This window comes from Archocentrus centrarchus, chromosome 14, assembly GCF_007364275.1.
Source record: "Archocentrus centrarchus isolate MPI-CPG fArcCen1 chromosome 14, fArcCen1, whole genome shotgun sequence".
Lineage (NCBI taxonomy): Eukaryota > Metazoa > Chordata > Actinopteri > Cichliformes > Cichlidae > Archocentrus > Archocentrus centrarchus.
The window spans coordinates 24,485,040-24,499,178 of NC_044359.1; the positions used below are offsets into that span (position 1 = coordinate 24,485,040).

At 41.0% G+C, this 14,139-nt stretch overlaps 1 protein-coding gene across 6 annotated transcripts; it reads left to right on the forward strand.

Annotated features, from left to right (window-relative positions):
- Positions 1-600: 600 nt before the first annotated feature.
- On the forward strand, positions 601-13,923 carry arfip2b (ADP-ribosylation factor interacting protein 2b). Of its 6 annotated transcripts, none has more exons than XM_030746003.1 (10): positions 601-878; positions 4,025-4,135; positions 7,255-7,311; positions 8,917-9,025; positions 10,431-10,505; positions 10,851-10,966; positions 11,182-11,403; positions 11,518-11,675; positions 12,751-12,925; positions 13,013-13,923. In XM_030746003.1, the coding sequence occupies exons 2-10, from the start codon at positions 4,037-4,039 to the stop codon at positions 13,166-13,168; spliced, it is 1,167 nt and encodes a 388-aa protein (XP_030601863.1). In that variant the 5' UTR covers positions 601-878; positions 4,025-4,036; the 3' UTR covers positions 13,169-13,923. The 6 variants fall into 6 exon arrangements, with proteins under 6 accessions (XP_030601863.1, XP_030601864.1, XP_030601866.1 ...); XM_030746004.1 differs by lacking the exon at positions 10,431-10,505 and adding an exon at positions 9,360-9,416 and having other exon boundaries at positions 13,013-13,168; XM_030746006.1 differs by lacking the exon at positions 10,431-10,505 and having other exon boundaries at positions 13,013-13,168.
- Positions 13,924-14,139: the final 216 nt, after the last annotated feature.

The following is a 14,139-nucleotide window of genomic DNA, read 5'->3' on the forward strand; positions in this document are numbered from 1 at the left end:
AAAGAACAAACACCTACGAGCTCCTTGAACAAACACCTACCTGAGTTCAGTGTTCAGCAACCAAGAGTTTTCTGACACGTTCACGTACACCCTGTCAAGATGCTCCCAAAGATGGGTTACATCGAAGGCGCAGAAAAAAGTAGGAGCTCTCTCTTGGTTCAAATTTCCCTGTACAATTCAGAGCTGTGATCAGCGAGTGGTGTATTATTTTTTCTTTAAATCATCAGTCATCAATTCCGTTTAAACGAATACTTAGACATAATCAGTAATTAATTATAATACTTTGTAATCATTAGAGGCCCTTTGCGTTTTCACTTGTAACATTTTTATTGACTAAGTCATGCCATATTTATTTATTTGTCAATGCATGAATTATATATGTGAAGGCAAATCATTTAGTGTATAAATTGAGTTTTGACATAAACAAGTAGGTATTTATACACGCATTTAGAAATACACATTTTTTTTAAACGTAGCATAAGTAACACTATCACTAATAAGCCGGGAAAGCACCATTCGTGACGAGTGACACGCTTGTTCATCTATAGGCGATCTTTGAGTCGGAGTGCGTCTGCGAAATGAAATCCACGGTGTCGTCAGTTCCGTAAAGCTTCCCCCCCCCCGGCTTCATTAAACAGAAGATACAGAATTGTTTACGAAAAGTCCAAAGACCAGAGCAGTCAGAACAAGACTTTTCCATGCAATGTCACTGAAATATCATTAAAGAAGAGTATTCTGTTGTTCCTCGAGGACCGGGCACGGACACAGCAGCCTCCTCCGAGCCGCGCATGAACTGGGATGCACCGCCGCTAGCCTGTTACTAGCTTGCGCGTTAGCTTTCCGAACAGCTCCGTTATTACGACGGGACCAAGCAGACCGTAAGTCAGGCTGTCTGAAAACTGCCACATGACCTTTTTATCTGTGTTATGCGATTTTTATTTATTTATTTTTTTCTGCAGCTCTGAACCAGCTTTCTTTGCCTGATGAGCTCACTGATTTGTTTACCATTTTCCCAGTTTCTTCCTAACAGCTGCATACAGTATGTGAACTGGAAGCGGGCCTGCTTTGGACATGAAAATGCATTTCTGCCTTAGTTACGCAGATTTTCTTCAAATACACCGGTTACGACATGTTATATTTACAATTCGCGTAAGCATCCACGTTGTTCGCCCGAACTTATCAGCGACCTGAATGTAGCGTTACCTGCCCGAGGGAGAAAACTGCACACCTGTGCTGATGCACCTGTTAGGCTTGTATTAAGCCGTGGTGTTCGGGTTTGAGTCTTCTCCATTATTTGCCTTCACATTTTTAGTACTTAAAAGAAAAATATTCACTATGATCGCTTAAATTTGCAAATGATTTTTGGCCAGCTGCATCCGTGAAGTGAGCCGTTAACTTACTGAAGTTATTTTACGTTAGTGTTTATTAATAGTGTTCTTCTCTGGTACTCTGTGTGTTATTTTCGAAGCTGCAAGTTCCTAATAATATTTGAGATAATGTCCGGTTTGACATGGATTTAGCCTGCCTATGTGGCAGTTATTGAAGACTCTAGCTTTGCTGTGTGTCTCATAAGCATTTATTCAGCATATGACGCTGGAGGTTAAGTCAGTTTGGATCAATATAACAAATTGATATGAGGAAAATGTTTAACAATTTTGTTTTCCACTCCAGGGACACCTGCAATAAGCTGGTTTTATTGGCTTGGATGTTGTTTCTTCTACATCTAATGCATTAAGTCAACAAAGATGTCATGCCACAGGAATTACTTGGGCATGGCCGAGTGTGCATTCATAACTGGAAAAGCCTACTTAGGAGAGGCTATAACAAATGTAAACATGGAGTACCTGTACTACCTGCCTTTAAACAACTGTGACATTTACAGCATACAGTAGTTGAGTTGAAGTTACAGTCAACCAGTTGGTAGCAGGTCTAGCAAGCACTGTTCAGTTTATCAAAATAATGCATATTTACCACAGACCATTTTGTTACACGCTGAGTTATATAGATGCGTAGCATAAAGTAGTCATTGTCTATTAACCATTTTTGTCATCATTTAATCATTTATCAATCCATGAAAATGAAATATTACTTATTTAAGGACACTGTTTTAGATTAGTCACTTATGACCTGTTCACCAATCAGAGACAGACAGTAAAGCTCTCCATCATCACAGTGCATTCAGTTGTCATCTGCCAGACTCTCTTCAAAGTTACTTTAGTTCCCTAAAGTCAGGGATTGAGCTGCTCCAAAGTCGTGCACACACTCTGTTCTGCTCTTAAGATAGTCACATCAAACTCTGCCCTAATAAGAACAATATATTTTAGCGGAATTGGAAACAGTAGATCAGGGACTGGGACGTAGGCTTCACAATCTTTTCAGCATCAAAGCAACTGTTTTATCGTTTGAGTCACCAGTGTAAAATCGGAGATTTAAAAAAATTCTTCCAAAAATACTTTTTCAATAAGGACAAAAGTGCTAGGCTGCCTTCATATTACACTTAAAAGGGCATCTTGGCCATGGAAACCCATGCTACGAAGTTCCTCATGCACAGTTTTTGTGCTGATGTTAATGTCAGAGGAGGTTTGAGTCAGCAGACTTTTGGTGCTTTGCTCCTCAGAACTCAGCCACCCAGCTCTGTAGCTTTACGTGGTTTACCACTTCACGGCTGAGTTGCTTCCACTTCGCAATAACACCACTTTCAGTTGATTGTGGTCATTTCAGAAACTGACTTGAATTCAGTAAACTCTTTAGAATGACTCAGTCTTTCACTATTGTTTGTGAAGGCAGACTGCATGGCTAAGTGCTTGATTTTATACACCTGAGGCACCAGGACCAAAAACACCTGAAATCAAAGATTAAGAGACTGTGTGGTCCAATACTTTTGTCCGTATAGTGTAGGTCTGCAAAAGCCCCGTCCTCATGCACTACTCAGCAATATGAAATCCATTGCTGATTTCACGCATAAACTTCAGACAGTGTTAGGAGAATTAGGTCTGGGCTTTGTTTAAAGTTGCACACATGTAGCACACAGCAAGAGATTCTCAGCATCAGGTGCTTTCTCACTACTGGAAATGCTTCACTTGGATTTGCTTAGGGGAGGGGCCTGGGTATTACATGCCTGAGGTTGGACACGTAACACCATCTCACTCGCTGTCTTCTTTGGACAATCACCTGCTCTGTTCTCATGTGGGCTCAGTCGGATTAGCCTATTAGGCTTTTTACTGGGGAACTGGCAGGTTAAAGACAACTGAATGGCCTGCTTGAGCGATTTGGACATTGGCATTTTCCAGTACAGCTCCAACATGTTATGTCGGGAAAAGTTAGTGTCAAAAATTGCTCATAAGGATCTCTCATATTTATAGGTATTAAAATTGACCTTAGTTTTGCAATCTATGGCTCAGCCATGCGTGCACACAGGCCACTCATTAGTGAATTTATTAAACTCTGAATTCATTACTGTCAAAAATAATGGCTATGTTACTGCGTGCTCAGCACTTTTTGCAAATGCCTTTGTATTTTTACATGAATGTGTGGCAGGACAAATCAGTTTGACCTATTTCAATGACTAGACCGTTTTGATGTAAATATTTGCCTGTTTCTCTCCACTCTGGGTTTTTAGGGAGTGGATGCTGGTAACATAGAGTCGTGTAATTGTGCTTTAGAGTAGAGAGGCCACTTAACCGAAGCAGCTCACTGTAGTGACGGCTCTTGTCCGTGTGTCTGTGTGTGTGTGTAGGGGTGGGGTGGGAGGCTTTCATAGGTGTATCGTTTTTATCCTTGGCGGTAGCCTTGCTCTTTGAAAACCACCTCCTCGCTTGTTTGTGGTAATTATAATCCCATCTGCTTAATGGCTGGGCTGTTTAGACTAAGCTCTTTGGTCTCTTCCCTTCAAAGCAGCATTTACACCACACAGTTTTTCTATCTCTGCTGTTTTTTTTACTTTATTTGCACACAGTGTTTTTTAGTTTACATACTTTGTCGTGCTCTCTCTCTCTCTCTCTCTCTCTCCCCCCCCCCATCACAGACACAGTGCATTATGACAGACAGCATTATGAGTAAAGCTGCCACAATGGAGATTCCTATCAACAGTAACGGTGACACAGGGACACTACCGGAAGACGACAGCCTTGAACAGGTAGGTCTGGCTACCTCATCACCTCAGTCTCCAGCGTGCAACATATTAAGACCCCCCCCCCCCCCCCCCCCCCCCCACACACACACACACACACACACACACTCCTTTTTTTTGGCAGCAAAACATGATTTGCATTTTCAAATCAAATGGCTGCAAGTAGAGTACACATGATACACATTTATTTATTTTGTTTTTTTGCATGTCAAGAATGCATTAATTGTGTGTGAGGAGGGGGGGGGTGTTTGGTTGGTTGCCTTTATTTGTAAACAGCTCGTGCTTTTATTTCAAGGTTACAGTGACTTTCCTGTGCTTTGTCAGGCGCCCAGATGATTTAGTGTGTTAGTTTTTATCCGAAGGAATTGGAATTGGAGGGGGGGGGGCATTGATGTGTCAGTCAGTGATGGAGCGCTGACCCCGAAGACATTTTCTCTGTGTGCTCTTTCACAATAAAGCACACAGAGAAAATGAAGCCTAGATACTGTTGGTTACTTTAGGTTTGTTAATGTGTTTGCTCGGTATAATAAAAATAGTTGTGGGTATTATTTTCAGCTACCGCAAGATTAGCCAGGTATGCTTGTTCCTTTCATGCCATTCAGAGCAGAGTGTGAATAAGTACAGGTTATATGTACAGTGCAGTTTAAATAATGTGAGTCTTAAAGACTGTATGGCGCTGATGACCTACTGTTTACTTTTCCCTCACTTTGGCCTAATGTACCGAATGTTCACTCGGAAGCAGGATTAGAGATCTTACTGTAAACTTAAATGAAGATAGTTTTCTGCGCAGCGTTGATGTTTGCCTGCCATACAATGCTACAAATCCTTGTGTTGTGTAGCTTGCTTACCAAGAACTGTGGACATAAGTCCCGCTGGGAAATCAGGTGTTGGGAGTCCAGCTGTCTGTTTAAGAACAGTTGTTCCCACTAACATGTAAAGGGTTATACACACATCTCTGGTGCATTTAATTTACTGTAACACCATATATTGAGCTCATGTTCAATGTATGGCGTCCAGGTGGGAACTGCTGCAGAATGAATGAATTAACACTTGAAGGTAAAAGGCCGTGTGCTCCAGAGGAAGGACTGAGCACCATCATTTTCTCTGTCTTAGATCTGGATTAAATAAAATAGCAGTGGAGTCTCAGAGAAGTTCAGAACAGGTTGTTAGCTTTCTTCCATCTCAAGGCACACCTTTCTGGGTAAACAGACTGGAGATCCTGCCGGAAGCACTGGCAGGTAACTGCATTAGAGTGTTTGCTCACCAAACTGTGTGTAGCTCAGCACGCACGTAGTTTAAAAAAAACAAAAAAAAAACACCCTTCCCTCTCAGAGAGCTTACACTGTGTTGTGTGTATTCCACCATTTGGTGTGGCTACCTCAGTTTAATATGTTTATGTATGCAAAGTGTTCAGCTGCGCTGTTTAGTTCAGGATATTAACCAGTTGCCATAGCAACTCTGCAATTAATCTGAAAGTGGCAGTGCTTTGTCCTTGGGTGGAAGCATTGTGATATCAGATTGATATCTGCTGTGCAGCACTTGATTTAAAGCTGCAGAAGTCTGTGTTCTCCCACACGCGCAGGGATGAGGACGGCAGGTAGAGGAAAAGCAGGTCCGGCGTCAGATGTTGTAACATCGTGTGCACGACAGAAAAGGGATGGTGACTGGCAGCTTGATGGAGACACGATTGACTGCCAGCAGCATCTTTGGCAAAAGCTCACTGGTGTCTATTAGAGTACAGCATTTTAAGATGCTTTTATTGTTATCCACAGTTTCTCAGAGGTGAATATTTGTGCAAATAAATCTATAAGTGTCCCCATGTGTAATTGTAAAGTTATATCTTTTATGGCATAGCTTGACTTGTAGTAGTTTCTTTCTAAGTGGTTTGAAGCTGTGCAAACAAAGCGTTCAGGGAGGGATCAGTGTGTGCGTCAGCGTTCTCCCACATTAAACAGCTGTCACAACACAAGGCAGATCTGGAAAAAAGAGATAAGGTGACTGAATAAAACATACTGTAGCTAAAATAAGCTTTGTCCTCTTATTCAAAATGGTGTTTTGTTTTTTTTCTGCTCATAGTTCAGTATCTGTGTAGGTAAAATGTCCATTTTTGCAAATGGGCATTTTAAATGGTCTTGGTATGAATTTTTTTAAACCAATAAAAATGTTGTTTGGAACAGGAAAAAGGCAGAAAACCGTTGAATTTACCTGTCAAGTCAAATTAGTTCAGTTTTATAGAACATAGGAAGTTGTGTACATATTCAAGTAGCTATGTGGAGCTTTTATGTGGAGGTGTCCTTTACCTAGATGATGTCTTTTTGTAGTTTGGGTCAGAGGTAAAGCAGAAGTTCTGAGGAAACTTTACATTAACTTGACTTGAGCCTGTGCAGCCACTGACCGCTGTTCTGTTTATGGAAGGCTTTATTAACTATTAGTGCAGGTTAATTGGCTAAACCAATTGGCCAAGCTCTGTGTGATACCCTGGAACTGGCATTGTTGCTATATTAAACTCCATTTGGATTGAAGGTGACATGTTATCTAAAACAAAACCAAGTGCCCAAATAAAGATTTTTTTTTTTCCTGCTTGTCAAAGTTGTGAAATGTGGAGTTGGGGCACCAAAATTTTGCTTCTTTTCTTGTGGATTGTTTTTGTGTCTGCACTCAGTCTTCTTTTGATTTTTTTTTTCCTCCCCTCACCCTTCTTAATGTTGTCACTTTTAATGTCCATGTCTTGATTGAATAGGTTTACGTATGCTTTATTGTATTAGAATCTGTATTTTCTTTTTCCACACAGTGACAGTCAGCAAAGCTATGGTACCACAGTGGAGACTGAAAGCAAAACATGTTCGCCAAGTAGACTAAAAATGTTAACATAATCTGGTCTAATGATGCACCCTGACAAGCTGTGATATCAGTCATCACTGCTCTCCATCCTGCATCACTGCCGTCTGTGGACATTACAGTGGTTTTTCTGAGATTTCGTTTGCATCCTCCTATCTTGTTTCATAATTCAGTCATGGATTTTTTCTTTTTTGTCTCCTTTCCTTTTCTGTTTGTTTCTTTTTCTGTTGTTGTTGTTGTTTTGTTTGTCACCCACTCCCCCCACCCCCTCCTCCATCTCTGTGCAGGCTGCAAAGCTGCAGTGGAGCTTAGATGAGAAGGTAGGGAGCTCCAGAGGCACCAGGGTGAGCAGGCCATTTGTGCATTTGCGTGTATGTTGTAGTATGGTGTGTAGTACTGCTCAGTGGTTTGACTTCAAGCGGAATTAAACTGCCTTGCATCGCTGCGCTGGTTTGTTTCACAAAATGCCAGATATTTGATCTTTAATTCAAACCACTGTGCAGCTTGAACTGGACTGCCTGGTAAACTTACTCCTACTAACTGTAGCTGGAAGGAGTCTCCCAAAAGTGACATGTTTTGTGAGATATCCCTCAAACTGAGTTGTTGCACCTAACACTTACAGCTCAACATAACAACCTGACTCCATTTGATTATTAGACACAAAGTCATCTAGTGTGTGTGGTTTTCAGGTGACTAAGGTAGCCTAGATTTTGTGTCTGTGTGTGTCTGTGAGTGAGTGATCCCTAAATCTTTAGCGGGTGATGGTTAACAAAACAAGATTATAAGATTGTTCTGTTCATACTAATAGTCATCATTATCATACTAATGCTGTGCTCCTGGTGTGAATTTGCTTTACTTGTTTTCATGTGTAAGAAAAATAAATGTTTCATTCTGAAGACTCCAGCGTGGCTCAGCCTTAAGAACCAGATAATGTCCTGAAGCACAGACCTGATGTATTTTTTTTTACCGCTGACAGCTCAAATTACATTTTCTGACTTCCGGTTGTGTCAGACATGTTGTTTGTGTTTGTTTACACAAAGGAAATGGCTCCTTCCCTACCAGGGCGTTATTCTGTTTCCTTATCACTGTTTCCTTGTTAGTCTTAAGCCTGACCTTTTTAGAGTGTGGTTTCCTTTTTTTTTTTCTTTTCTTTAATGCCCAGAAATGATAGAAAAACAGACTTCTGTGAAGTAACACTCTTTATCTTAACTAAGTGAGGACCAGTTGTGCTTGTGTAGTCATTTATCAGGCACCCATTTTAATCCAGGAAACACCCTGCAGAAGTGTTTTCTTCTTTACTGTGTCCTCATGTCCTCTGCTTCACATTTTCAGATGACTTAGCTCATAGTTGAATTACTTTATACTGTTTATAGTGATAGAAACAAGAGGCTTGCCTGCAGAGATGAGGGTTTTAGGTACTTAAGCTCTTTTTCCCTTCTTTATAATTCTTTTTTTTTTTTTTTAGTGCTGATACTAAAGCAGGAAGGCAAACAAAAAAAAACAGTGGCTTAAATAAAACTCGAGGAGGAACGTGGCTCATAGCACAACTCTGCTTCAAAGAAACCTCTGATAGAGATTTTCCTGCTGGATAAACCACTGAAGTCACTGCTTGGTTCAACTCTGAGTATATCATAGCTGTATGTAGAAGTCCAAGGTTGGCAGGAGATTCAGATCACTTAGGTTAATTATTGACAGACGCCTTAAGTCGTGTGTTTCCTGTTTTTCACATACTTTCATACACTTTTTCCAGTTGGCTTCCTAACATGGTGTTTGTCCCACTTTCAGTGGATAAGCTTTTAATTAAGGTTCTACATTGTCTTAACTTGGTACTCAAGTCATGATCTCCTTTCTGTATATTTCCTCCCCAACCCAAATTCTTTTACACCCCCCCCCCCCCTCTTTTTTTTTATATTTATTTTGTTTTGTTATGTTAACATTACACTTTGCAGGACCTGCAGCAGGTGATGGTATCAGGTCCTAATCTCAATGAGACTAGCATTGTGTCTGGGGGCTACGGAGGAACAGCAGAGGGCATTATCCCCACCAGCTCAATCAAAGGTAGGGTGCTGCGTCTTCTCTTTGTTTCTCTCACTCGTTTGTGATATATTTTCAGGCCCTGTGTTGTGTCTCTGACTACCCATAACGTCATGTTGCAGTTAATTTGCAGCTGTTGGTAATTAATCTGCAGCAGTTTATCGCTAACCTGCTCTATATCTGTAACATGCCTTAGTGCAGGGGTGGGCAGTTAATTTTTCTAAAGGGAGATAATTAGTTTTGCAATGAAAGGAGTGAAGGGAGATTTTTAATGTTTTATGTGATGCTGTATATAAAGTTTCACACTCTTGAATCCTTATTTAATGCAAATAATTCTTTGTCCCACCCTCTCTCACAGGCCCCGCTGTGCGCTACAATGCTGAGTTTAACAAAAGGATCCCAGTTACAGGATTAGGTGGCTTATACCTAATTGTCGCTAATAATAGAGAGTTTATTTCCAAAATGCAATTTCTTTTTTACATTTCACATTACTTTTACAGTCACATCTGTAAATGCCATTGACACTGTTAGGGAAGGTTAACTAAGGTTTTTAAACAAGAGCTCAAGTGTAGTTTCTCAGATTGTGGATACCATTTTGGAAATACACTCTATGCAGAGTGTCTCTCTTTTTTAGGTGACTGGGAACCAACTTTTCTGTCCCTTTTTTTTCTCTTTTTCACTTGAAACAAGGGCATTGCACTTAACTCTGCCACCTTTGTAGCCACCTTGTGGCTTTTTCTGTGACAGTATTTCTTTCTCATAAGTAGCTTTCTGGTTGGTATCTCTTGTAAGCTATGGGTGTGCACTCATTAGGCTGAATCTATCTTTATAACTGTATATATATACTTGAATTCACACCTTGAAAACTGAGAGCATTTTACATTCTTCGTAATGTTAGTCTGTCCCATTTGCTGTTATTTAGTGTAAGCCTTAACCCGTTCACTCCATTTGCATTATCACAGCATTTAGTATGACTGCAATTCAAACTCATTCTTGTCATCATTGCTCATTTTTCTGCATTGCTCACTGACTGCCATCCACTAAATGTTGTCTTTTTATCTTTGTACTTGTCTATTTTTGTGCTCCACCTTCTTTTCACAATTCCCTCCTACGTGCACGTTCCTCATCTTCCCTTCCTCATCGTTCCTTTTCTCCCTTTGTTCATCTTGTGGTCTTGTTTGAATCTCTCTCTACATTTTCCCACATCCTCCCCATAATTTTTTAATTCCACTTTTCACACATTTCAACCTAAATAACAAATGTTTAAAACATAACTATCAAATTATCATTTCACATCCATACCCTAAATATTGCCATAATAAATAAAAACATGTAAACTCCACTCCCACTCCTTACCATAATTCATACTCACTGAAAATCCTTCCCTCGTCTAAACCTTCCCTGTGCAACCACCCATTTAACGTCATAGAGCTGCGTATGAAGGCCAGGCGAAGTAGCAGTCCTGCCATCTGTCACATAGAAAGCCAATCACATAAACATCAAGGTACTGGAGAGGGGAAAAGGATGATGTTTACAGCCTCTACAGTGATTAATCAGATTGCCATCTTAACAGTGTGAATAATGCAGTATTTCTTTCATCAGTTCTATAAAAAGAATTTGGTGTCTTCCAAATAAATCTTGCTTTTCTGCACTGCCAGTATTTCCATCCAGTTTAGTTCTCAATATTTTCCTGCTCTTCACTCATTAACTCTCTCTGATTTGCAGGACACTTTCCATACATTTTAGTAGTTAAACATTCCTGTTTGATCTAATTGTAGCTTGGGTGATCTTGTTCTCCCAGAAGGTGTTTCTCAAGTTTGTGTCACTATATTTGGGTGTTATCCCTCAGGTTCCAACATGCACCACAGCAGCAGCAGCTCATCAATGACAGCCGAGGAAACAACCCGCGGTGTGGCCGTGGAAAAGCTAGAAACCGTGAAGAAATGGGGTCTCAATACTTACAAGGTATCCGAGGTTCTCTAATGTTGACTGATGAGTAAATCTGGATCATTTTTTAAATTTCTGCTGTGCTTGAGCAGCTTCTGGATGTAAAGATTTTCTTTGCTGTGTTTCCCACCCGGACACCTCTCTTGCATGTCCTTTATGAAGCACGATAGTGTCGCTGAAAGGAATTGTATTGTGTAACTCATGTCTCTTTGTTCATTCCCATTGTGTCATAGTGTACAAAGCAAATGATCTCAGAGCGTTTCGGTCGGGGTTCCCGGACTGTGGACCTGGAGCTGGAGGCTCAGATTGAGGTGCTGAGAGACACTAAAAGGAAATATGAAAATGTGCTCCGATTGGCCAGAGCGCTGACCAACCATTTCTACAACATGGTGCAGACGCAGCACGCGCTGGGCGACACCTTTGCTGACCTCAGTCAGAAATCTCCAGAGCTGCGGGTGAGATGTCACTTTGCATATTAACTGTTTGTAGCGTTCTTGGTGAGCTACACTGACGCCAGTATATGTGTATTAGGTTTATTTTAGCCATTTAAAAGCTTTTCTTGTTTGCAGGATGAATTTGGCTACAATGCAGAGACTCAGAAATTGCTGTGTAAGAACGGGGAGACTTTACTCGGTGCCATTAACTTCTTTGTGTCCAGCATCAATACGTTAGTCAACAAGACTATGGAGGACACCCTGATGACCATCAAGATGTATGAAAATGCAAGGTTAGGATATGGTCTACATAAATTATTCAGAGGCCTAAACATTATTCTAAACGGATGGTTTTACCCCATAACTGTGGGATGCATAAATAAGAAACTTTTTGCTAACAAGTTTGCTATTCACTTAAAAGATGTTAATAATGTCAACAATGGTGCATTCACAGTGTGTTTCTACTGCCCCACAGTGGCCAATATGACCAGTTACAACAGGTCTAAAAAATCTATTTTAATATAATTTTATTTAATATATAATCTAAGCGGGCAGCACGGTGGCGTAGTGGTTAGCACTGCTGCCTCACAGTTAGAATACCATCTGGAAGGCCTGGGTTCGATTCCACCTTGGCCCAGGCCTCTCCCTCTCTCTGTGTGGAGTTTGCATGTTCTCCCCGTGCTTGCGTGGGTTTCCTCCGGGTACTCCGGTTTCCTCCCACATTCCAAAGACATGCACTTACTGGGGTTAGGTTAATTGGCTAATCTAAATTGCCCATAGGTGTGAATGAGAGCATGAATGTGAGTGTGAAAGGTCGTCTGTCCCTCTGTGTTGGCCCTGTAACAGGCTGGCGACCTGTTCAGGGTGTACCCTGCCTCTCGCCCTATGACAGCTGGGATAGGCTCCAGCCCCCCCGCGACCCTTAACAGGATGTGCGGAAGCGAATGGATGGATGGATGGATATAATCTAAGCAGTAATTTTCTTAAGTAGATAAACCACGAATTGTATTTATTAACGCGGGGAAAGACACATGAGGTTTAAGCAGGATTCATGCATGCAGCCTGCATGTTGGATGGTCAAATAAACGTCACCCCCTCAGCAGCATTAGCCACGGCAGATCTTAATAAATATTTCTGAGATACCAGTTCTTAGGCAGAGTGTGCATACTATGTATGTCCCACACACAGACCAAAGAAATGGACTGTTTTTGATTTGTAGATATGAAAGGGAAAGGTAAACAAAAGAAAATTATCTCCAAGGACCTCACTTCTATTCATTCATGTCAACATTTAAAAAAAAAAAAAAAAAAGTATTATTCTGCCAGATCTTTAAACTGTATCGTCTCTTCTCCTTTTGTGTGCGTTTAGACTAGAGTTTGATGCCTACCGGTCAGACCTTGAGGAACTGAGTATGGGTCCAAGGGATGCTGTAGCCATGGCCCGTATAGAAGCCGCTCAGCAGCAGTACCAAGTCCATAAGGAAAAGTATGAACGTCTTCGCTCGGATGTTGCCATTAAGCTCAAGTTTCTCGAGGAGAATAAGGTTAGAAGCAGACCTGCATTATCCAGGTTTACCAAATATCTGTCATTCATAATCTGCACAAACTAAATCCTTAACTCTGTCTTCCAGGTGAAGGTGATGCATAAGCAGCTCCTTCTCTTTCATAATGCCATATCAGCATATTTTGCTGGCAACCAGCAGCAGCTGGAGCAAACGCTGAAGCAGTTCAACATAAAGTTGAAGCCCCCAGGAGATGACAAGCCCTCCTGGTTAGAAGAGCAATGAGAGGCCGTCGCCGGACCTCCTGCAGCCTCCTTCTCAACCAACAACTCCACCTGTTACCTGTTGAAACCCCCAAATTAACAGAGGACCACTACAGAGAGAAATGCGAAGAAATAACTGGTTGGATGAAGATACGAGATAGGTGTATGGCGGGATGTTTGGACAGATGAATAACAGGGTATTAGTCATGAATGGGCTAAATGCAGCAGGAAACCAAGTGGCCAGTTTCATGGACAGAGGGCTTTTAGTGCCTCTTTTCCCAATTTCCCTTTTTTTCACTTTAACCTCTCTTTGTGCTTTGTTCCCTGAAACTCCTTTAACCGTTCCCTCCAGCTCTTATACTTGACTCAGTCCCAACCTATCTCAACACTATTTTGCTGTGTGAACTTGTTAATGTTTATGGCCATCATTGTACTCCTCAAGTGCTCCCAGTTAAACTTAAACCACACACACACAGAGACACACATATCTTGGTAACAAAGACAGATGAGAAGAGTTTAAAAAAAAAAAAAAAAAAAAATGAAAGCACACACAGATATAAGGAAACACCACTTCAAAACTCCCAGACCTTCTCCCTCTCCTACTGTGCCTCCTTATATATGAGCTGATCAGTTTAATGAAAACGTGGCCTGAAGGAAGAAAGAAAAGTCCAGAAAAATATTTTCAACTGTACATGAAATGGTTTCAGTTTGGTACGCTGGAATGTTCAGAACAATCAAATCGTTGTACATTTCCAATTTAAGTACTGTTTTTTTTTTTTAAAAATACGTGCGTGATTGTTTGTAGCACATAAAAACATTATGTTGTGTTTAGTTATTTGAACAATTTGGTATCTGATCTTTCACTTTTTTTTCCCCCCTACTAATTATTTTCCATCTGTTCAGCTGTACTGTAAGTCTTAAAAGCGAAGGAAGTCTGCTGTTTGGGGCAGGATGTGCTGGTGTTCAGGACTACAGGCACCGCTGTGATCGGTC

Coding starts and splice junctions, on each gene's coding strand:
- arfip2b (XM_030746003.1), top strand. CDS start 4,037: ATGACAGACAGCATTATGAGTAAAGCTGCCACAATGGAGATTCCTATC. Junction 4,136..7,254: donor AAGACGACAGCCTTGAACAG/GTAGGTCTGGCT, acceptor ATCTCTGTGCAG/GCTGCAAAGCTGCAGTGGAG. Junction 7,312..8,916: donor GGAGCTCCAGAGGCACCAGG/GTGAGCAGGCCA, acceptor TACACTTTGCAG/GACCTGCAGCAGGTGATGGT.